Here is a 23678-nt window from a genome sequence, read left to right as displayed (position 1 = left end):
TGATGTGACATTCTTTTCTTTCGTATGCTCAATATATATATTTATCTTCTTCTTTGATTGTATGAAAATGGAACAAGCCGTAACTGTTCCTTGTGAGTATAGTGTTCTGTGGTCCTGATGACATTATTTTTTTTATCAAATGTGTGAAAAATTAATCTTTACTTTGCAAATTCGTCTGGTCTGAAATATTTGATGTTTTTTTAGTATTAATTCATAATGAGCGACGAAAATAATAAAAATGTTAAAGAAATCAGGGAATTATATTCCATGTTTCATCAGGAGTACATTATTATGGCAGAATAGTAAGTAGAAATACTTTATAAACGAAGTTCAAGAAGGAAATTTGTTCTATTACAGATCCTGCATTTTGAATTTTTTGTTTCAGTCGCATGTTACAAACGGAGAATCTACAGGGAATATATGTGATACCGTCGTACGAAAATTCATTCTGTAAGTACTTACCATACACGTATAAAATTCGTAAAACGTTGGGCAAGTAATAATTTCTTAATTCTTGAGCGGTGTTTTCCAGTGTGGTTCGGGGTGATATTTGTGAGAGCTGGTTGTTATGAAGGTGGGGTATTCAGGTTCACATTGACGTTACCAGAGAAGTTTCCAGATGATGAAGTTCCTGTGAGTATTACTTAGTATTTTAAATATTAAAAGTTATATATTATGATAGCTTCAACCTGGGCTATCAGACAAAGCCCTCTTTGTTTCATATTTTTGTATCTGTATATACCTCTCGTATGTACTACAGGTTACAAACCTAAACGGCTGTACCCATTTTGCCAATCCTACTATCTTATTGTTATGTAATTATTACAATGTTATTGTATTTTTTATTTTCAGGTTTTAAAATTCACATCACATCTATACCACCCAGCAGTCGATGCCAATACAGGCATTCTCAACCTCAATGAAGTGTTTCCACAATGGGATAGAAAACGTAATCACATATGGCAGATATTAAAATACCTGCACTGGATATTTCACAATCTGAATATGAAAGTACCCGCTAATGTGGAAGCTTCTATTACGTAAGTTGTGGTGTGTTTCCTTAGTACTCTGGAATTATGAGTGCTGGTCCCTATCATACAGTAGTGAGTATTGAGTGAGGCAGAAAAAGCATGAAGGTAAGGCAATTGTTGTACAGATGAGATATTTGTGCAATATGTATGTATTGTGCAAATCTCTAATTTGCACTGTACAGTGTTAGTTTTAAAGATAGAATGCCGAGTAAAGTAGATAGAGAACAATGTGGTCAGAAAGGTAAAAGGGAATGCTTTGATTGTTTGATTCTGCAGAAAGAATCAATTAGCAGATTGATTGTTTAAATTTATAGGGATGAATGTGGATGGAGGGTAGATTGATGTATGCTTAATGTACACATCTAAATCAGATTGGAGATATTCTTAAAAAAGCAGGCTTAAAAGTAACAAGTATCAAAAGTAGCAAGGTATGTATGTATGTATGCATACCCCAAAGTAGTAAAAGTCATCTCACTGTAAAAAACAGAATAAGCTGATTTGGATTATTGGATAATTCAAGGTTATATTTTACTACATGCTTAACATGTATGAATTATATTATTGTACAGTTTATATTTATATTGTTTCGGTTGTATATGTGTTACAGTTTATATTATTACAGATACAAAACAAACAAAAAACTATATCTTGAAAAAGTGAGAGAATGTGTAGTATCGAGTATTGATCATGTATATGATGACCCACCTACTGAGGATAAGCATTATATTACATTCAAGCCTTACGATCCAGACATACACGATACTGCAAAGAATATTATGCTGCAACCTCCAAAATCAACTGAAGGACATACCCAGGGAATATCTTGGGTACAGCCTGGGTCTTTTCAGCCATTTTCTAAGGAAGAAACCACATAATGAAACAAAACTGATGTTGACCATTGGTGCCTAAGTTAAACACTATATAATGTATCTTGAAAGTATTATGACAGTAATTTGGCCATATTATACACCTGTGATAAAAGGGAGAATTGGGTACACATAAATGGTGATAATTACATTATGTTGTAATTATTATGAATGCAATAAAAACCCATACTTTGTGAATTAATAAACATATTATTGTTAGTTAGTTCATCACAATTTTCCTAGTTCTAAGATAGGTATAAAAAAATGCCCAACTTTAATGTTTGATTTTTATGGACAAATATTTAAAATACATAATTCATTACTAGAATTAAGCTACTTTTTATACATCAATAAACAATTTTTTAATTAATCTGGATTTTCATTTACTTTCATTTTAAACTTTTTAACGTTCTCCTGGAACCAAAATTGATCTAATTCATAGTTTTTATTTTTCCAATTAAAATGAGTTGGGGGTTTGCCATCGCCATTTTGGAATTCAAAGTTTTTACTTAATTCTATAGCCAGTTTCGATCTGATTAGTCCTATGCCACCATAATTATCTTCTGCGGGGTGGTAGACTCTACCAGTTGTTGGAAACATGTATATTTTGTCAGGCATAAATGGTGTAATTAATAAGTCCCCGGCATGCCCGTAAGTTGTGACATCTTGACCATCTTTCGTTATTAAATGAGTATACACAACAGGGACATCATCACATCTTATGAAGTTCCTTTCTCTGCCACATAATGATATAAATGGAAATTCGTGATATCTCCCAGTGTTATTTTGCCTGATTCTTTTGAAGAAAAACTGAAGGAACTTCTTCTCCTTGAAACACGAGGTGAAATTTTTCATTTTCGAATCATCTAAAAAGAGCTAAAACAACAAAACCAAAGCGTTAAAACCATACCGTAAGAACGGAGTTTCTATTATATGTATTTGTCTAATTCATTGCAGTAGAATATAAATGAAGGGCACAAAGACTTATAACACTTTACTTACCATTCCCTGGTGGTCAATGTAATAAAAATATTCTCTAATTTTTGGTTCTGGTTCCTGGCCTTGAACATAGTGTAAATATTTGTATTGTGAAATTACTGGTAAAAGAGGGACACGAAACAGTTTTGGAATGAGCATGTTTCGACTTTGTTGACATCGCACTGGCTACTTTCTAAATCCACACCCTAACTTCATCTAATTCTAATCATAATCAGCTGGTATATCGTATCTGTCAATGTCAAATATTACAAAGTGCAGTCGACTATGGCGCTACTGGAGGTTATATAAATAAAAAAATATTGTGTTATTATTTATCGATATCTATAAAATGTGCTAAGGTTTACATAAATCATAAATTATTACGTTAATGTTAACGATATCTATTACTAACGTATAGTCGTTGGTTATTATGATATAAACTGAGCGATTAATTACATTTTCATTCGTCTACATGATTTTATTTGCGATAAACAGGAACGTGAATTTCACTTTCCGAATTTCAATGGCATTTTTTGAGTGATTGTAAAACCCTTTTTCCTTTTGGTTTTAAGATCTTAAACGTACAAATAAGTTCAAGCAATTTCAATAATTATAAAATCACAGAAATATTTAAGTTAAATACAACAAAAAAACGATATTTTAGGTCACATTAATGAGATTGCAGTAACACGTATGATTTTCTCATAAACATAAATGAGAAAGACGGCATAGTAATGAGAAATTATTATTACAACACACATTTTATCGTTCACAAAAGAACATTTAACAATATTTAACAGGTCACAAATATTTTTATATAACTTCTTGTATCAAAATCTTTCTCATCCATCTAAGACCATCTATCTATCTATATGTAATTTGTAATTAATTAATAAATCTAAAAAAGTATTTCGTTAATGTCATATAAACTTTGTTGTACATCAATATATCATCATCACCACCATCAACATCAGCATCATGATCACCATTATCATCAGCATCATTACCATTATCATCATCATGACAATCATCGTCATCATCACCACCACTATCACCATCTAATTGTTATATTTCAAGTAAATGTTTGGCTTAAAGCAACTATTTGACTTAAAAGTAGACAAGAATGAGAGCGGCAATAATGAAATTTGGATACATTTTTAATTGTCAAGTGTGTAATATATGCTAGATCGTTATAAAAGTGCATGGATTTTAAAGTTCCCTTTATCTAATTAATGTACAATAAAGTTTATAAAACTATTATTACTTAATACTTATTTAGATAGATTGCTTTACATGAATGAGAACGATTTAGTTACTAGCGCTGAAATTGATATTTAAGTCGTTTTTTGCTAAAACGGAGATGCACAGGTTACTTCACTGTGTACACTCCAATCCGACAGGAGCCCCTTCTCACGTGTGCGAAGGGTGAAAGGTGATGCGGTATGAACTTTTGTTATAAGGAGGCTTTTAGTTGAATTGACACTAATGATAAGAAAAATTGAAACACATTTTGTATTTAGGAATGAAACTATTTTTCCGGATTTAAATCGCGTATATTTGTTTTTTCAAACAAACCGACGTTTCGGGCCCGTCACGGTTGACTGTGAAAAACAAATATACGCGATTTAAATCCGGAAAAATAGTTTCATTCCTATGTGTAACAATCGCGAAAACCTAAGAACTCGATACATTTTGTATTCCCAAGAAAACATATTTGTTTATAATAAATTGGAAAGTTATGGTATGTATGCGACGTGTAAGTAATTAGAGTGTATCCTCGACGGGAAATGTTGCGATTTCCTCGAGTGTTTAATTTATTTCTTCTTTTCTTAAAATTAGGGCGACGTGGAACCGGCTCCCATGAATGAGAAATTGCCTACTTTTGAAATTTTTATTTATTACTGTGACGTAGTAAAGAACTTTTTTATGTGTAACACAGACTAAGTAAGCAAGCAATCATATTAAATAAAAAAGTGCTTAGCATTCATGTAATAACATAAAACTTATTGAAAGGGACACATTTTTGGAGGTTATCTGAAAACGGCCCCTAATGGTACAAATTAGCGATTTTGTTTGCTCTTACTTCTTTTTTTTTTTCATCCTCTAAGGCTCAACTCACACTGGCGCAGAGTCGAAGCGCGTCGCGACGCATCATGTTTTTCGTCTATACCAATTCATCTTTATTTTCCCATAATTAACTCGAGTAAAGAGCTTGGCTGTAGGCTTTGATTAGCGCAATTCTGACGTTAATGAATTGGACAATTTGTGTACAATCTGACGTACAGCCCCGCCAAGAGTGAACGGAGATATGAAATACGTCTTAATTTTGTCTGCGTTAAAAACCATAACCGTACACTTGGTAGAGTTGTAGGTACCTACATTAAACCAAGTGCTTTAGCATAGATTTCACATTTGTTCACTAACTCCGTTGGCGCTCCAATAGACGGACCCAGCAGCACCATATTTTCGTCTTCATAGCTAATGTTAAGACATGTGTCTTCAATGTGAACAGCTTAGGCGATGTTAAGCCCCCCTGTCGCATCCAACATTTCATCCTGTATTCTGCCCACTTCACATACCTAGTTTGATTGACTGTGATACCAAAATTTTTTTTGTGTGAATGTTACGCGATTACTCTGACATTTGTGACTTGATTTCGATGATTCTTATTTTGTTGGAAAGGGGGTACCTCAGTAATAGTCCCATTCAAATTTGAAGAAACTATTCCACGCTTAAGGGTGGCAAATTAGGGAATGAATCTGGTTTATTAACTTCCTCCGTGGCCGAACGGTTAGGTACTACTATGCTGTTCTGCCACGCGCACAGGTCCCGGGTTTAATTTCCAGGCCTGGAGAAATATTTGTATGGCCATACAGTTTCGCTAGTGCAGGGCTATAAGGATAAACACGGCCTTCATGAATGTAGGAGACAAGTACGCTTCCAGGCTCAATGAGAACCAGCATACTTAAAATGTTTTTTATCACTTTTATTAATCATCGTTATCAATATTCTGAAAATGGAGAAAATCTTCTATAGCTCTTCCTCTAGCTTCTAATTTTTTAATTTCTGTACGGGTGCTCACATTGCACCCGTATACTACGTATACTGACACTTTTTTATTACATGTAATTTTGTTTATTTTACAATATTTTGAGTGAAGATTATTACCTTTAAGTACGAATAAACCGCCTCATAGGACCATTTGGGAAAACTGGAGAAATAATGTTCAGATGTTCAATACATTTCGGTCAATAAAAAGGTTTTTAGTAGCACTAGAACCTTGTGAAAAAGTTCGTCCAGGGAGGTATTGCCGGAAGTGGTGTAACCCAAATTCAATTTCTTTTCTACAATATTACTTTAAGCGACCGACTACAATTATAATTATTTTATATTTGGATGCTATTTTCATGTATAAAAAAACATATCATTATTAATTTATTTTTATTCATGAAAGTAGCATCCAAAAATAAAGTGATCATGTAGGTACTTTAGTATCATTGAAAGTAATATGGTAGAAAAAAAAAATTATGTGGGTCGCTGAAAGCATCAATTCAGCTTACGGCCTTCACCATATTAATGGTAACAAAGTGCGAATAAATTAGCCGCGCATATTCAAATTTAGTAACAGTAGAGCTCCTTGTGAAAGAGTTCGTCCAGGGATGTACGAGCTTTACTGCATTCCGGTTTAGAAGAGTAAGGGTGCTGTTAAAATTACAGACACAATCCGATGGGACTTATTAACTTGTGTCTCAAGGTGATGAGCGCAGTGGCAGTGCCCCTCAGATCTTAACGATTTAAAGCTCTGAGGGGCACTGCAACTGTTATGCAAACACGTGTCGCTTGCCACCACCAGGCGCACGATTTGTTCGTCAGTCACTTGGTATCATAAAAAAAAAGAACGTTTAGTTTGAGTTAGTTATATTTGTTTTTGCAATCCGATGGACTGTAAATTTGTATAAATAGGTATAGTTGTTAAATGATTAATTACTAATATCAAGTTTCTTACCACGGTATGACTCCTTTTTATATTCTCGATATTTCGGAACGGTTGCACGCTCCATGGTCACGAAAAATTCGGAACGGTTGCACGCTCCATGGTTACGGCTTGACTGGACGGCGGCAGATGACAGGGGTGACAGAAAAAATAGCCAGGTTGCTAAGCAAGTGTTCCATAAAAACTGTTTTCACCCCCTTAACCAAAATAGGAAAAATGTTACGTTCACCAAAAGACCACCTTCCTTTACAAACATCGGGTGTCTATAAAGTGAACTGCAGTTGTGGGAGCTCGTATATCGGTCAGACTAAACGAACAATTGTCGATCGTATGAAGGAACACATCCGAGCAGTAAAAAACAATGATGCACAGAAGTCGGCTATAGCATAATATCTCACACAGACTGACACTAACCACTGGATCGAGTTGCATAGCCCCCAGGTACCCTCACAGAACGTCACAACATACCACGGTTGGTAAGAGAAGCCATCGAGATCACGAAGTACAAAACATTTAACCGTGATGATAGTTTTAAACTGTCCAGTGCATGGAATCCGGTCCTTAGTGCGTGCAATAATAAAAACAAACACTTCGAGTTCAGTTTCGCGTGTGGATACAGTGAGTGTGGTTTGTGTGAAAAAAGTGAGTGACAATGGTAACGCCACAACAAATCGCGATGAAGGTAGTCGTCGACAGCGCAAGAGGGTAGACAGATATGTCTGCTCTTAGGGTCGTATTCCAGAACTCTACTCAATGCTCAAGTCAGGATCTGAGTGTGATATCAAGCACTGGAAATACGACCCTCATGGCGGAGACTTGAGTATGATTTCGAGTGCTTTAAACCATACTCAAATCCTGACTTGAGCATTGAGTAGAGTTCTAGAATACGACCCTTAAAGCTGTCATCTGCCGCCGTCCAGTCAACCCGGGACCACGGAGCGTGCAACCGTTCCGAAATATCGGGAAAATAAAAAGAAGTCATACCGTAGTAAGAAACCTGATATTAGTGATAATCATTTAGTCAATAACCACGAAAGTCTTAAAATCTACATAGGTATAGTTGTGTTGGGATATCATGATTTACTATCGAAAGTCAACACAAAAACTGAATTTCCATTTCCATACAATTTTTTATTTCAATTGATTGCTGCCCATGGTTTGCTACCGGCCCATAATATACCTACGCGTAATAGTTCGTGCTTGGACCACATATTGTTGAAAACTAAGTTGCCTGCTTATTGTTATGTTGCGCATACCTCCTTAACCGACCACGATAGCGTTATTTTCTGTCTGCACAGTAAATCCTACATAATGCCTTCCCACAAAACGATTAGGAAAATCAATTACCACACATTAGACTCAGATATAAATAATTTAGACTTCAATCAATTATATAATTTACATAACGTTAATCAAGCTGCAAATTACTTCATTAAATCCTTAAATCGTATAATCTTAGCCAACACCATTTTAAAAAATGTCCCAAATCGTAAAAGAACTATAAAACCTTGGATAACTTCAGGATTATTAAGATGCATGAAAAATAGAGATAATTTACACCTGAAACTAAACAGTTCTCCAAACGACGATATCTTGAAAACACCCTATAAAAGATATATAAATTACTGTAGTTTTATTTTAAAGAAAGCAAAATCAGAATATGAAAAATGTGAATTTCAAAAGCCTGGTAAAAATAGTAAATAATTGTGGACTGTAATTAAATCTATTACACACTCTTCAAAACAAAACTCATCGGCTACTGAATTGGTTTCTCCTGCAGACCCCAAGTCCACAATTAATAACGTGAACCGATTTTTTGCAAATGTTGGTAAATCTCTGGCGGAGAAAGTTCCTTGCATCGGGTCTAATGTACAAATTGTTACCACTAAGCAAATCCCCCCTATTAGCAGTTTTGTACTACTTTCTACTGATGAAATGGAGGTTGAGTCTTTGATTGATAAGCTTAGAGACGAATGTGCAGCTGGTTATGAGGGTATCGCAGGTTCACTTATAAAGCGCTATAAACATATTCTGATAACACCAATCACTTTCATTTGCAACCAGGCCATCTCAACAGGTGTATTTCCGGATGATTTTAAAATAGCTCAGATTGTACCTATCCATAAAAATTTGAATAAAGGATATGTCAATAACTACAGGCCAATTTCATTACTACCAGCTTTGTCAAAAATATTGGAGAGGATTTTAAATAGTAGGCTCATTAATTATCTTGAAAAAAACAAATTATTCTCAACTTCACAGTACGGTTTTCGCTCAAGGGTATCCACCAGTCACGCAGTGCACGATCTTACGGATTTTGCTGTTAAAAACATTGATAAAAATAAAAGAGTTCTCGGCCTGTTTTTGGACTTAGCTAAAGCCTTCGATACTGTTTCTGTACCCTTACTAATTTCCAAACTTGAAGGTGTAGGTATCAGGGAGCTGCAATTGGCAATTTTTAAAAGCTATCTAACGGATCGTAAACAATGTGTTAGGATTGATCATTGGACGAGTGATGAGCTCCCGGTAAAATATGGTGTCCCGCAAGGTAGTATTCTCGGCCCCACACTCTTCCTCATTTACATCAATGACCTGTGTCGACTGTCACTCACTTGTGGAAAGATCTTTACATATGCAGATGACACCGCCTTGATCTTCTACGGTAATACATGGGAGGAAGTATATCGCAATACTCAAAATGGCTTCAGTACTGTACTTGACTGGCTGAATAAGAATAAACTTACATTAAATGTTGACAAAACTAAGTATATTGCACTGACTATGACTAAAGCCACTCAACCTTGCCATGACGCCTACTCTATTTTTGCGCATTCATGCTTGAGACCTGAAATGCCCGGTTGTTCATGTCCTAAAATAGAAAGGTCCAACCTTATCAAATATCTAGGTGTCCTCCTTGATTGTACAATGTCCTTTAAGAACCACATTGATGCAATAAGTTCCAGATTACGTAAGCTGATTTTTGTGTTTAAAAAATTACGTAAAGTAGCAGATACTAGCACCCTTCGTATTGTGTACTTGGCACTCGGTCAAACTTTATTGTCCTATTGTGTTTCTACCTGGGGTGGAGCTGCTAAGGCTCATATGTTGCAGCTTGAGCGAGCCCAGAGAGCTATCCCAAAGGTTGGATGGAATCTTCCACGCCTCTATCCTACTAAAGATCTGTTCCTAAAGTGTCAGGTATTATCTGTACGCCAAATTTTCTTATTGCACTGTCTTCTTGAAGCCCACTCCCTTGTTAATTACAATCCTCTATTGGTCAAGGACAGACGTCGCTTTGCCATTTACCCCAAATTTCATGCTAAGTATAGCTTTACACAGACATTCTTCTGTTTCCTGGGAGGTCACTTGTACAACTACATCAATTCTAAAATCTACGTTTATAATCTGTGCAGGCATGATTGCAAAGTTACATTGATGAAATGGCTTTTAACATTGGACTATGACACTAGTGAAAATTTAATAAAAGTCACTAAATAAATGTACTTACTTATTTTAAATATTATAATATTATATTATTCAGAACTCGCGCACACGCTTACATACACACACACACACACACACTCACACACAGACACACACACACACACACACACACACACAAACACAAACACACACACACAAATTTCACTCACGAAACATCTTCATATCTTTCCTTTTAGATTATATACTTACCTTTTTGAAAACTAAATAAATAAATTGTAACGGGGTGGGAGCCTGGAGATTTGTAACACAGGTCTAGTTACCTAGTACGAACTCCAGACTCTCGCTTAAGGTAGCTAACTTTAGTCATTATTAAGTCTTGTTTAACATATAATTATAATGTACAATCTTCCTTATGTGAGAGTGAATAAATAAATAAAAAAAAATAAAAAAAATTAAAATTTTAAAAAATGCACAAAATTGGTATTCTACTACTTACTTTCAAACTATTATTAAACAAACGCTAGTAGGTACATAGATATCGTTGTTTCAAAAGAAGGTTTTTGTTATGAGTACAGTCACCCATTAGCGTAGGTACTTAATAAATAAAAATTTCTCTCTTCAAATATTAAAAGACTTATATGTATATAAGTATTTCTGTCCTCTTTTTGTCCTGGGTATGAGAGGACGAGGGATGAGCACCTGATAATCCACGGGTCGCGCGCGCTTGCAATTAGTGCGGATTATCCCGCACGTGGCCCCGGGAATCCGGGATTATTACCTGTCATATTTAATGTATTTTTAGAATTGATTATAATTTATTTCATCACTTGTCAATAGTTCAGTTGTGCAAGACGAAATGCCTAATACCTACTGTCTATATAAAAAATAAAAATAGATACAAATTTTCACCAATAATTATGTGTGTAGTAGACATGTGCGCCGTTCTTAAAATAATTAGCGGTGGTTTCTGATGTTTTTTTTGAGTGGCGGCGACGGCGTGATCGGCGCAGCGTGAAATCGGCGTGGCATATTTTCAGGTGTTTTAAAAAAAGACCATAACATTAAATCAACCTTTGTATAATTTTCAACGTTTTTTACACTTGTAGTTTAACAAGTATGAAGGTACTGTTACTAAAAATAATCAATTCAAGGATTATCTGTAAAAAGACAATCACATGATTACAATAAACTTTCTTAATTTGGTTGTAGTATGAATAAGATATATCGCACTGTTAGTACAATAGTATTAACTCAAAAAGTGTATTGTCTCAAAATTGACGACAAATTAATTACTCGCTTCCCGTGAAAGATAATTAAAATGTAAGTATGTATAGGTTCTAGTTTATTTTATATTTATATAGACAGTTTCCTACTTAACTTATTTAAAAATAAAAGATAAAAAATAATTTCTTATTTTTGAATAAAGACTATTTTGGCCAGAACTAGCTCACATAAAGCGTGTCTTATTTCGAGTTAAGTAGATATCTTTAGTTGTTTTTTACAACATTCTAAGTACGGTTTTATTAAATGATTATCACTAATATCAGGTTTCTTACCACGGTATGACTTCTTTTTATTTTCCCGATATTTCGGAACGGTTGCACGCTCCATGGTCACGGGGCATTTTTCTGCTCTATGTACAAGGGGTGACAGATAAAATAGCCAGGTTGCTAAGGAAGTTTTCCATAAAAGCTGTTTTCACCGCCTTAACCAAAATAGGAAAAATGTTACGTTCACCAAAAGGCCACCTTCCTTTACAAACACCGGGTATCTATAAAATGAACTGCAGTTGTGGGAGCTCGTATATCGGTCAGACTAAACGAACAATTGTCGGTCGTATGAAGGAACACATCCAAGCAGTAAAAAACAATGATGCACAGAAGTCGGCTATAGCACAACATCTCACACACACTGAGACTAACCACTGGATCGAGTTGCATAGCCCCCAGGTACTCTCGACAGAACGTCACTACACACCACCGTTGGTACGAGAAGCCATCGAGATCACGAAGTACAAAACATTTAACCGTGATGATGGTTTTTAAACTGTCCAGAGCATGGAATCCGGTCCTTAGTGCGTGCAGTAATAAAAACACCTCGAGTTCAGTTTCGCGTGTGGATACAGTGAGCGTGGTTTGTGTGAAAAAAGTGAGTGACAATGGTAACGCCACAACAAATCGCGGTGAAGGTAGTCATCGACAGCGCAAGAGGGTAGACAGATATGTCTGCTCTTAAAGCTGTCATCTGCCGCCGTCCAGTCAAGCCGTGACCATGGAGCGTGCAACCGTTCCGAATTTTTCGTGACCATGGAGCGTGCAACCGTTCCGAATTTTTCGTGACCATGGAGCGTGCAACCGTTCCGAAATATCGGGAAAATAAAAAGAAGTCATACCGTGGTAAGAAACCTGATATTAGTGATAATCATTTAGTGAATAACCACGAAAGTCTTAAAATCTGTACGGTTTTATTGACATGTAGAGAATCAATCAATCAATCATTTTATGCTCAATAATGGTATAATCTGAATTTCACATATTTTCAGTTACAACACTATGTAACAGCAGTGCGATATGTGCGTAGTGTAATTATTGCATTTCTTAATAAATTTAATTTATATGAAAATATTATATTAGAATATAGTAATTCATTAATAAAGAAATTGATACTTCGTTAAAATAAAACAAATTTTTATCACTCCGATTTTACGCCGGTCATGTTAGTATGCGATGGCGGCGGCGTGAAAATCATCGGCGACGCGTCGGGAGACGGTGCGGCATTCATGTCTAGTCTTTATTTTTTCTCAAATTCATCTAGAATATTCTTTACGTAACCACGCCCGTCCCGTACCTACATGGGCTAAGACATGAATTTAATAATATCGCCATCCAGTTGCTTCCAACAACTTGGTGAATGAAATCTGAATGTTGTGGTAGGGTGTGATAGAGTTTGCTGACACAGAGATTAGTAGAAGAGATATTTGCAGTGGCTGTTGTTTCCCATGGGCTATCGTTTCGGCAAATAGAATATTGATAATGTATATGCCTGTGAGGCGAGCACGATGTTTTAATACGATGTTCACTCCATTTTGAGAGTATGACATTATGTTCTGTATTTGGTGTTGTGTGCTCTGCAATCAAGTTAAAAAGTATATCCAGCTTTGGTAGAGCAGCAATACTTAATTCATTGTAAGTGCAGTAAATGGTACGATACCTGGGGTAGGTATGTTTATTAACTTAGGTTATTAGGTTATTCATCGGCTTGAAGAATAAAATAGATTATACAAACCGGTGAATAAAACAACCGTATTTACAATGTATTTTATGAAATCGTTACAATTTTGTCTTTGTTGTATCTTTAGTAAATCGAATAGACGGCGGCGCGGGGCGGCGAGATTAACGAGCTTCCTTTCTGCAGGCTCCTTTTTATTACAAACAAACAGTTAATATTGTTTTATGTACTGATCCATAGCGTGTTTTATGACAGCTATTTTGTTCGTAGAAAACAGACGTTAATTCAAGGAAACATGTGGATGAGATGGCGCTCGCTACTCGGTTTCAAAGTGCCGCCGGCGATAGCGGCGCGTCCCAGTCGTTAAACTTCTCTATTTGATGTGCGAGTGCGCTCTGCATTCGGTAATTTGGGTCTGTTGGATAAACAAACAGCTTAATTTAACTTTACATGATGCAAATAAATATAGGTTCGTACCTGCTGGATCTTCGAATATGATTCGTTGTGTAATACATCCTATCATTAAGCATACCAAAATGTCTGAAAAGTTATAAGTTTTATAATATGTGATCCTGGTCGTTTCGGGAAGCCTGGTGTACGCGTCTTGGCCGAAGTGAAGTCATGTGTGTTATAAGACCGGTTGGGGCGCAACTTCGGGAAACCTTAGTATCACCGTCCATCAAGATAGGTGTCGCATTTCCACACTTTCTACTTTATCTCAATTAAGATTAAAAGTAGACATAAAGCAAAACTTTCAAATTTGTGTTATACAAAGTGTGTGTTTTAACAATGTTAACTAATATTAAAAAATAACCGTGGTAGCCTAATGATTTGACCTTCCGCCTCTCAATCAGAGGCCGCTGGTTCGAATCCAGACTCGCACCACCTCAGATCATACAATTTGTATGATCTGAGCGCACCACTAAATTACTCGGGATTTTGTGTGCGAAATTTAATTTGAAATTTACCATGAGCTTTTCGGTAAAGGAAACACCGTGATGAAACCTGCACGTTGAGGGACGCTCACAACCTTCAGAAAACGTGTAAATTCCCGAACGCGCACTGGGAAAGCGTCGTGGACCAAGCCTAAACCCTCATCAGCAGTGGAACGTATAAATAGGTTAATGATGATGATGATAGATTACTAACAATAGTTCCTATACTTTTGTACCTTTTTATATAAACTTTATGTGAGTTAGCTACGTGAGGTCGAAACATGTTTGTATGTAGCACGTTTTTGAGAATACACTTGACTTGATTGAAACGAGATATATCAATCAGAGTGAATGATGGTTGATTAGTGCGAACGTTTATTTTGGCGAGAGATTAGGTACCATTACCGTCATTGTATGCATACTACCATACCATAGTATTGTATGCATAGGTACTATATTTTTGTAGTAGATAAATATATTGCTTATAAGATGGCAGATAATTTGATATAATAAGATATCAAAATATATTTGCCTTGCCTATTGTAAATGTTGTCGTTATCGCTACATAAAGAAACGATAGAAAATATTGAAAGAGACGTTCCAGAAAACATTTTAATTGTTGTAGAGTAGAAACTATAATAAAAAAAGTTTCCGATGACATTTATTGGAAGTTGAATTAAATTTACTGCTGGTCCTAATATTCCAAATTTAAAAACATTACGAGCGTAATTATCGCGTAGATTACTGATAACCTACTATGACACATTCTCAATTTGTTTGTAGATTTATTTATGACAATGCACAATACATAAACACCTGTATTAGTTATGTTAATATTACTTGTATTTTAAAAGGTGCTCGTGTAATATTGAATAAAAGTAAAATAAAAAGGTTATATTAAAGTAAGTTTTGTATGAGTATCAAGCCGGCATAGCGCGCTGTTCCCACGCTCCGGCGCGGATTACACGAAATGCCCTTTTGGTGCTTCGCTTCTACACTGACCTGCGCTTTTTGCGCAAAAAGAATGGCCCGATAAATCACGGGTTCATTGTATATGAGATTTCACTGGATAGCATGGATACCTTCCCTGATTTTTGCCTTACAAGTTTTTTGTTGAGATCGATCCGGATGATGTGCAATAAAGGTACCTGCTCAATTTTGACGGTCAAGGTGCCGTGCGTCACAATATAAGGGTGCGATACCATCGCAAGTGTAATATGCCAAGTTCCGCATAAAGTGTAACGTTACTGTATTTTATACTATCATATCTACGTGTTTTGCATCAGATCTTAGGATGGTAATCCAAAAGAATCCTCTACTTCATAATAATTTTTATGTTTTTTCAAAATTATGTTTACCTTTTAATATACCTAGATAACGTGATTTCACATAATGTGAAAATTATGTACATTATTTAAATAACTCCGTATTTCTGTTATTACTTTGTTACAATTGGGTTTGTTTAACATTTTTTTATGCATTAATTGGAGCACGGAGGAGATTTTGTAATGGATTTTGTTTTTGTTCATGACCAGAAATCAAAATAGGCATACTATATTTATTGCCAGCTCAAAATTCTCTATTTAAAAACAGCTATAGTTAATGTGTTCGACATATCGGAACTTAGGTATCGTAGTGATGTGCATAGCTGAAATATCATTAAACAATTTTAATATTCTAAAACTGGGTTATATTTTTTTATGATATCTCAAAGAATGATTTTGTCACTTAACCGCGTTAGCCGACGGCAGAATTTGTCTAAACTTCTAAAGGAAGTAATGAACAGAGTAGGTAATATTTCTCCCTGTGCCTTCCCTGAATTATTGTACCTATGTTGTATTTTGTGCCATAGTTAGAGCATGGAAAAATAAAATGGTAATTGTAATTAGAAATTTTTTTTGCAATTTTGTTTTGTTTTTCGGAAGGAGGTATTACCCAGTCTACGTAGATACCAATTACGTAAAGTTTGAGTAAAAGTCCAATTTTTTTAACTTTTAATAAGTGTATGCAATAAAATTTTAGTTGGTCTTCCCTGATCATGGACCAAATGGGTAGGCATTTTTGTTCTTTGACGTTAAAAAATTGTTCGCAAAGTAACAAATAGGTCTAAACACTTGTTTTTAAATGAATTTACAAGTAACAAAATACTAAATTGTCTATAGTGTGGTACGGCTGAGCAATATTATTTTACATTCCCCGAATTACCAACAATGGATGGTAATTAGTTTGTCATTAAGCAGCAGTTACTTTTACAGCACCATTTAAACTGTGCGTAGTGTTCAACGAGCATGAACGTGAGCATTTCTTTAGTCTAAATTGCGTATAATGAGCAAGGGCGGGGAAGAGCAGTTCGGGCGCAGCCAAAAGCACAGGTGTACCGCGCGTGTTGGGCCTAGCAGAGGCTAATTGCATTTAATTCTACTAGCGTGAGGAATACGGCGGATCACCCTCGCGCCACCCCTAACTGCATGCTTGAGTACACAGAAACCTTGTCAATTTTAGCTACAGGTACTAATAATAATGGTTAGTTTTATATTGGAGTTTAACTTTGGACTAATTGATATTTATTGGGGTTCCGCTCGACGTGAGAGTTACTTTCCAAATGAATGAATTAATACAACACATCTTACCTATTGTCAGAAAGAAATGTCGATGTTCCCTAGTTAAAGTTGACAATTTCTAAAACCATTCATTACAATAGAAACACAAATAGATATCAAGAAAGTGGCTTTCTTTAGATTAATCTAATATATACAAAGTATATTTGTATTTGTATTATATAGAAGAATAAGGAGTTCTGCTCAGTTGCACAAATAAAGAAGTAATTATATAATTGAAATGATATTAATATTTTTATAGAATATATTCTAGCATTTTTAATCCAAACTAATATTATGAATGCGAAAGTAACTCTGTTAAGTTGTACCAATTTTTATGAATTTTGGTATAGATACAGATGGAACCTAGGAAAACGACAGGCTACTTTTTGTCACAAAAGACTTAAGATTTACTTAAAGTGGGTAAAATAGGGCATGAAAGTTTATATCGAGAACCAATACAACTGTGAAAATTGGTATAGTACAGTAGGCTACGCGAAGTAGGTACCTACTTTTATATGCAGACGAAATCTTGGGCGTAATCAGCAACATAAAATAAGTAATTATTAAAAAATAATTCTTCTAGTAATAATGATGTTTGAATGGAAATTATTGACTTATGATAAGCAAGAAGCGTTTCTTACGCTTTTCATTAGTGTAAAGCAAACCCAGTGTCGTTTGAGCCAAAAAAAATAGGGCATAAGTTAGGTAGGTAGGTACCTACAATTATTGTAGGTATATACGAGTACTTAGATGTGTATTGGTTAGATACTTTCAATTGTTTATAAATAACAGATTACCATCTGCGATTCTTTTTCTGAAGTGAAAATAAATAGACATCGATTTATTTACTTTGCTATTTATTGGTCCCGTTACAAAGATTACTGCAGGTGGCTGTAATAGCATACTAATAGCAGAGTGGTCAGCAAAAGTTAATAATGTTATTATTTTCTCAAGGAAAATTTAACAAGATGCATTGTGACGGACAGGACCGGTCCTAAAACACTTTCTTGAGCCTAATCTGTTATTTCTTCGAGTTTCCAAATACGCGATCCTTGCCTTACTGTCAATCATTTAATACGTATAAAAAGACAGCAATTTTCCCGGGCAGTATTATTCTTATATTGTGCAGTGATCTTTTCGTGTTGATTCTCGTCAAATGTTTGCTCTATGTGCTCTACATATAGAAAGACAGTAAAAACGTAGGTATTTTCTTTACCGTAATACTATTCTATCTATGTTATTGGTAATTCTATGAATTTGACCTGTGAGTGTTTTTCTTGTACCTATGTTGGTGGTTTGGTTGATTTCTACTTTTATGCACGTTATTAGTTCAGCGATGTTTAAATTTATTGTAATGTAAACGTTATATTATTCATAATATTAATTACGAGCAACAGAGATACATGCACGACTGAAATGGATGTATCTAATAAAAAATGAAAATAAAAACGTACGTATTCTGATTTGAGTAACTCTTGCCGTCACTCTTGACATTGCCTTATGGTATTATTGAAATAATACCATATCTACGAACCATAGATATACTATCTATAGTTATGTCTATGGCTCGTAACATTATTTACCATATGCACTCCTATTGGAAATAAAATAACTATTTATAAAATACGTAAAGTTTATTTACATTTACTATCACAATAAGTAGTTTGTATTTTATTCTTTGTTACATGATTATAAATTCAACTTAAAATTAAATAACATGTATCGCAAGTGAAACAAGAACATAATTACTAATAATGACAGATACGTTAAAAAGTAATTACTAAATTGATTTTGAAAGTATACAATAATGAAACATTCAAATTCTTGTCAGGATTTTTATATGCTTTTTTTTATATATTTTGCCTTTTCAAATTTATTGAATGATACAACATCAAAAGTTAAAAATGTTGTTGCTGTTGTTTTATTTTTAACACTAATTAACTTACAACTAACATTGCAACACATTTTGACATACATTATAAGACTATTGAACTTAGGTCCACCTACGTGATAAGGTAGATTTAATACTTTTTGGTGATAAGGTCATTGGCTTAAGCTGAAGACATTCAAATCTAACACCTACTAACACGTCTATTATGGTCAAAACAGACGTCTTCAATAATGAAAACAACAATGGTTCACATAGTTGTCGGTTTGTGTTTCAGAATAATCACCATTTGACCTACTAAATAGTATTGTCGGTTTATAAGTTTACAGGAAAATGTTTCAATAAATGGAGTGTGCTTGTAAGTAGGCCAAGTAGTAATTAACAGACAAAACTAAATAATATTGTAAATAAAAGTTGATGGGATTTGTTGGCTTTGTCAGAGTTGTAGGAAAAGGAGTTTAGGAGATAAGAGCGCCCTGTGAATGTGGTTTGATGTGAACAGGGTGTGGTGGATGAGGATGTGAAGGATGTACGGCATGCTGTGGCTGCCGCGGTTGATGGCAACGTTGCGCGTGTACATGAGAATGAGCACGTAACTCTTCGCCGTGCTCGCGATACGCCCGCTGTTTGTCCTCAAAATCTCTCAGTCGCTGGTTATAACGCTCAATTTGCTCGCGTAGAGCTGCATCCTCCATTGCGGCGCGCTCCTCATCTAACTCCAGACAACCGACGCCATCCAGTCGCTCCAGATCTATCCAACCCCGCCATCGGACGCAAACCCCATTCATTATGAACCGGGAGACGATGTGTACCTGATAACAAATAATAAAAAAATGGTCAAACCGGAAAAGAATTTTAAAATGACTGCTTTTAAGAAACAAAAAGTATGAGCAAAAAATTTTACCACCGTTGGTGGCAAAGATTGTTTCTTAAGTCTCGAGGGACCATTTATCAAGCAAGCATATGTGGCAGCTGACGCAGACGATTTCAGCACGCGTCTAGTATGTTTTATGGCCTACGTTTAAATAATTCTTTAAGACGGGCAAAGGATTTTTATTGATTGCTTTTCTTTTTACTTTTTACGTGTTTTTTGTCTTTAGGCACTATGTCAGTCGCAATGTGGAGGTCACCTTTGTATACCAGGCGCCATACGGCAAGCGAGCCGAGAATCGCGTGCATTTTGTTCCGGCATTCGGGGAACACCGTTAATTGCGCCAGTCACTCGACAAGGATGTAATTTCACTAATAACAACCTTATTGACTCCTTTGAAGTTATTCATACGGTTGCCGTTGTTAACATCGCTTGCCGTATGGTATGTAATCGCTTAAAGTTCTGTGCTTTTAATATGCCTTGCATTTTGTTAATAAAATGTGGATATAGTATAAAAGAAAATCACTTATTTCCTTGACTAATTGACATGTATATACAGTATGTAGTTATGTTTCTAAGCTCACACTTTATGAGGTAGATATGTTATGTAAAGAATGTGATACTAGTAAATTGATATGATATGTAATGCATCTTCGCAAGTAAACATCGAATTTACATTTGTATGAGTTTCTGTGTAGTAAATCCAATTATACTCTACAGGAGGGTAGGATTAGCAGGAGGGCCTGGCGGGTGCCGGCGACGGCGGCCATGTTGGTTGGGCGGGCGTGACGCCTCCCGGCGCCCACCACGCTTTCCACTTATTGATTTTCTGGAAAATGCTTTCCCCTTTTTCCTTTTTGTTAAAACGCTGTATATTTACTTATAATAACATTTGAAAACATTATCAAATAATATTTTAACATTCAATTTTGAACTACGCACGTATAGTTCATTGTTCCATTGTAATAGGTATAGTTTGTACTGCAACTATTTTATGGTTATTAAATAGATAAATTTAATTAAATATATTAACAATATTTAGTTTAGTTAAATAGTTTTGAAATAATTCCTTTGTTGTTGTTAATGCCAAAAGTTTATTAATATTCAACTGTTTCTTTGACAATCTGTTTAAATTCATTTTGGAATCGATACATTATTATTTAGTCTTTTTTGCTATGTGCCTATAATAAAATATCGTTACAAGTTAAGGGCCAGAGCACACTCAAGCGCGTAGTTAAATGAAGCGAGTGTAAATAAATATAAGTATTCATGCGAGGCACAGCGGGCGGCCTTTCAAACGAAGGGGCTAAATTCAATAAACCGGGACAAATGGGTCCTTCTACACGCTTTCTGTACAATGAGAAAATGATGTGTATGTAATACATAGTGGAAAATAACTGGAAAATACGTCGCCATTTTCTATCAGTTTCTAGAAGCTGCGTAAAAAAGCTTATTTAGACCATTCTTAGTTAAAAATAAGACTGTTCAACTCGTAAACCCTTACTTAAGACATGTTGTCTTGCTTGAATAGAGGCGAGCAAATGTTTTCAGAAGCAAAGGCGATGTCTAGTCTTAGAAATTAATGCGATATCATGTGTAACTAATGTTGCCCTGGAATTTTCATAATCGGAGACTGTAGATGTCATTCACTGGGAATTGCATCAAATGAGACGGAGCGTGACCGTCGTTTTATGTGCGGTGTTACGGATTATATTCTTTCATCAAAGTTGACACATACATTAGAGAATATTTATGTCTTCATTTTATAGTGCGCGACTTAAGAGTACTCATTGAAATGGGAAGACTATTTGACAATATAACGCTATTCATTCATAAAAACTAGTGGAGTTTGAATTTATTAGTGATTAGATCCTTACAGTACTTTTAATTTAGATTACGTAAATCATCGAATCGACAATATCGTACACAGCAACTAAAACATATGATTGATAATATCGTCTTCAGCTTAATCTGACGCTTGTAATTGAAATTGTTTTTGTTTATTTCAAACTGAATAATTCGAATTTATGGCATAAGCTATGCTAGAAAGTGGGTTGGGGCTCTATTCTTGCAATTAATTAAACAACCTAAGCAACAAACTGTTAATGTTCCCTTGATGCCTAAACTTTTCATTGTAAGCGAGAAAATGCACTTTTCAACCGCAAAATAATTTTGATAACTTCGTGTATCAATGGAAATGAATAAGTATTATTACTATGTAGCAAGTTTACGAGTACGGGCAGTTGCTAATATTGTTTCTCATTAGTGAGTAACTTTATTTATGTCTTCATTTCGTTTCAAAAATGTGCGCCGGAAGCGTGCTGTTGATGACGCGCCATCTCCTGGTGACGAATGATGTCATTACCGAAGCCTACTTTCCTTATAATGTTTCATATAAAACTTGAGGTTACTTCGATTACAAAAACTTATAATTTGAGGAGTCTCGTCTATTTCACAAACTTATTGTCTAGGTATCTTCATGAAATCTTATACCTAAGTAAATATATTATTAACGAATAATAATCCGTTAAAAGTTCGAAGCTGTCGCGTTAGACCATTGTTTATCAGCTATCAGCTATTTTATTCGTAAAATAAGGAAGGAAATTCACGGATCGTGGGCGTGGCACTAGCGTACGATGGTGTACTACGCAAATGAACTATTTAATTTGCATTTCGTAAATTTAGTTGTTAATAAAGTAGGTAACGGTAAGGAAGGATTACATAATTCATCCTTTTTTTGAGAATTGTGACCTTACATATTGCGAAACGATTAAGAATATCTTACCTTGCCGCTTTCTTTCTGGAAGTCGCAACCTCGATTATTGTAAGGAGAGTGGTCGAAACTTAGCTGCAGGTTGGTGCCAGTGGCCGTAAATGCGATCTCCGTATGCCCTTCGCGGCAGCCGCTGGTAAATCGCATCTGTCGTTCCTCAGGGGGACGATCCCTGTATCCCGTGTATCGGACCTTCCGTGCAATTAAAATATTAAGCATTAATAAACTACGCAATTTCTACTTGTACATGAGAGACAAAGCACCAGTAAAGCAGATACCTTATTTGTTTACCTATTAATTTAATTTAATAGATACTATTATTAAGTCAATTTTAACATTAAGATGACATATTTTTTATAAAATTTTCCTGTAGCTTGGCGTCCGAGTGAGTCTCGTTACGTTTTTTTTTTTAAAGATCGGGTAATTGAGAGCTTACCTCGCTTTCTCTGCTCAGCCTTTTAAAGAGATCATCTGATTCAAATTTGCCTTTTTGATCAGGAACGACACGTGGCATCTTGAATATAAAGCGTGGTTTCGGCTGCTCGTAGAGGCCGATAGAATCGAAAGGCAACATGCCTGCCAAAGCAGCTGGGTCACTCATTGTTTACAACACAAAGTCCAGGGTCACACTAAGGCAGAACCTAACATCACTTCTCGAATGCGCACCACACTGACTCAGCGCGCCGCTCTAGTCTGATGAATCAGTGCCTTACTACGAACACACCGTCCGGAGTCCGATCTGCGACACGACCACCTTGCGTCGTAGTAATCGGTTACTAACTGAATGAACGCTCATGCGTCTGCCCGGGGAGAATTTCCATCAGGGCGGAGTTTTATGCTGGAGGGGAGCCGTGGAACCAATAGCGGGGACTCATGACACCGCCCGACGCCTTCCCGCTGCGCTTTCGGGAGCTTTCAACCGAAAAGAGGGTTCCCCCCTCGACATTTTCAAAATAAATACTGTAAACGACAATGCACATGAATGTATAATGATGGACATTATCCTCTTTCGATGTTTCGAGTGTTTTATGTACTCGTACGAAAGCTTTTGTTCCTTTGTAACAAAATGA

General features: G+C 35.6%; 3 protein-coding genes across 3 annotated transcripts; 1 reads left to right on the top strand and 2 right to left on the bottom strand.

Annotated features, from left to right (window-relative positions):
• Positions 1–117: 117 nt before the first annotated feature.
• LOC113235046 (protein crossbronx homolog) lies at positions 118–2171 on the top strand. The gene is made up of 5 exons (XM_026470587.1): positions 118–302; positions 386–450; positions 533–633; positions 853–1040; positions 1654–2171. Exons 1-5 carry the CDS (start codon positions 217–219, stop codon positions 1904–1906), a joined length of 693 nt encoding a protein of 230 aa, XP_026326372.1. The 5' UTR covers positions 118–216; the 3' UTR covers positions 1907–2171.
• A 77-nt stretch (positions 2172–2248) lies between these two features.
• On the bottom strand, positions 2249–3059 carry LOC113235055 (UPF0598 protein CG30010). The gene is made up of 2 exons (XM_026470601.1): positions 2900–3059; positions 2249–2773 (listed from the first exon to the last, which is right to left on the bottom strand). Exons 1-2 carry the CDS (start codon positions 3032–3034, stop codon positions 2264–2266), a joined length of 645 nt encoding a protein of 214 aa, XP_026326386.1. The 5' UTR covers positions 3035–3059; the 3' UTR covers positions 2249–2263.
• Positions 3060–18907: 15848 nt separating this feature from the next.
• LOC113234891 (protein big brother-like) lies at positions 18908–23382 on the bottom strand. The gene is made up of 3 exons (XM_026470415.1): positions 23045–23382; positions 22621–22800; positions 18908–19776 (listed from the first exon to the last, which is right to left on the bottom strand). The coding sequence occupies exons 1-3, from the start codon at positions 23207–23209 to the stop codon at positions 19423–19425; spliced, it is 699 nt and encodes a 232-aa protein (XP_026326200.1). The 5' UTR covers positions 23210–23382; the 3' UTR covers positions 18908–19422.
• Positions 23383–23678: the final 296 nt, after the last annotated feature.

This window comes from Hyposmocoma kahamanoa, unplaced genomic scaffold (assembly GCF_003589595.1).
Source record: "Hyposmocoma kahamanoa isolate Upper Pololo Valley unplaced genomic scaffold, ASM358959v1 102, whole genome shotgun sequence".
Lineage (NCBI taxonomy): Eukaryota > Metazoa > Arthropoda > Insecta > Lepidoptera > Cosmopterigidae > Hyposmocoma > Hyposmocoma kahamanoa.
The sequence above is the reverse complement of the archived record's forward strand: the minus strand, read 5'-3'. Positions and strand labels throughout refer to the sequence as shown.

Coding starts and splice junctions, on each gene's coding strand:
- LOC113234891 (XM_026470415.1), bottom strand. CDS start 23,209: ATGAGTGACCCAGCTGCTTTGGCAGGCATGTTGCCTTTCGATTCTATC. Junction 22,801..23,044: donor GGCTGAGCAGAGAAAGCGAG/GTAAGCTCTCAA, acceptor ATTGCACGGAAG/GTCCGATACACGGGATACAG. Junction 19,777..22,620: donor TCCAGAAAGAAAGCGGCAAG/GTAAGATATTCT, acceptor ATTTGTTATCAG/GTACACATCGTCTCCCGGTT.
- LOC113235046 (XM_026470587.1), top strand. CDS start 217: ATGAGCGACGAAAATAATAAAAATGTTAAAGAAATCAGGGAATTATAT. Junction 303..385: donor TACATTATTATGGCAGAATA/GTAAGTAGAAAT, acceptor TTTTTGTTTCAG/TCGCATGTTACAAACGGAGA. Junction 451..532: donor GTCGTACGAAAATTCATTCT/GTAAGTACTTAC, acceptor GGTGTTTTCCAG/TGTGGTTCGGGGTGATATTT.
- LOC113235055 (XM_026470601.1), bottom strand. CDS start 3,034: ATGCTCATTCCAAAACTGTTTCGTGTCCCTCTTTTACCAGTAATTTCA. Junction 2,774..2,899: donor ACATTGACCACCAGGGAATG/GTAAGTAAAGTG, acceptor TTGTTGTTTTAG/CTCTTTTTAGATGATTCGAA.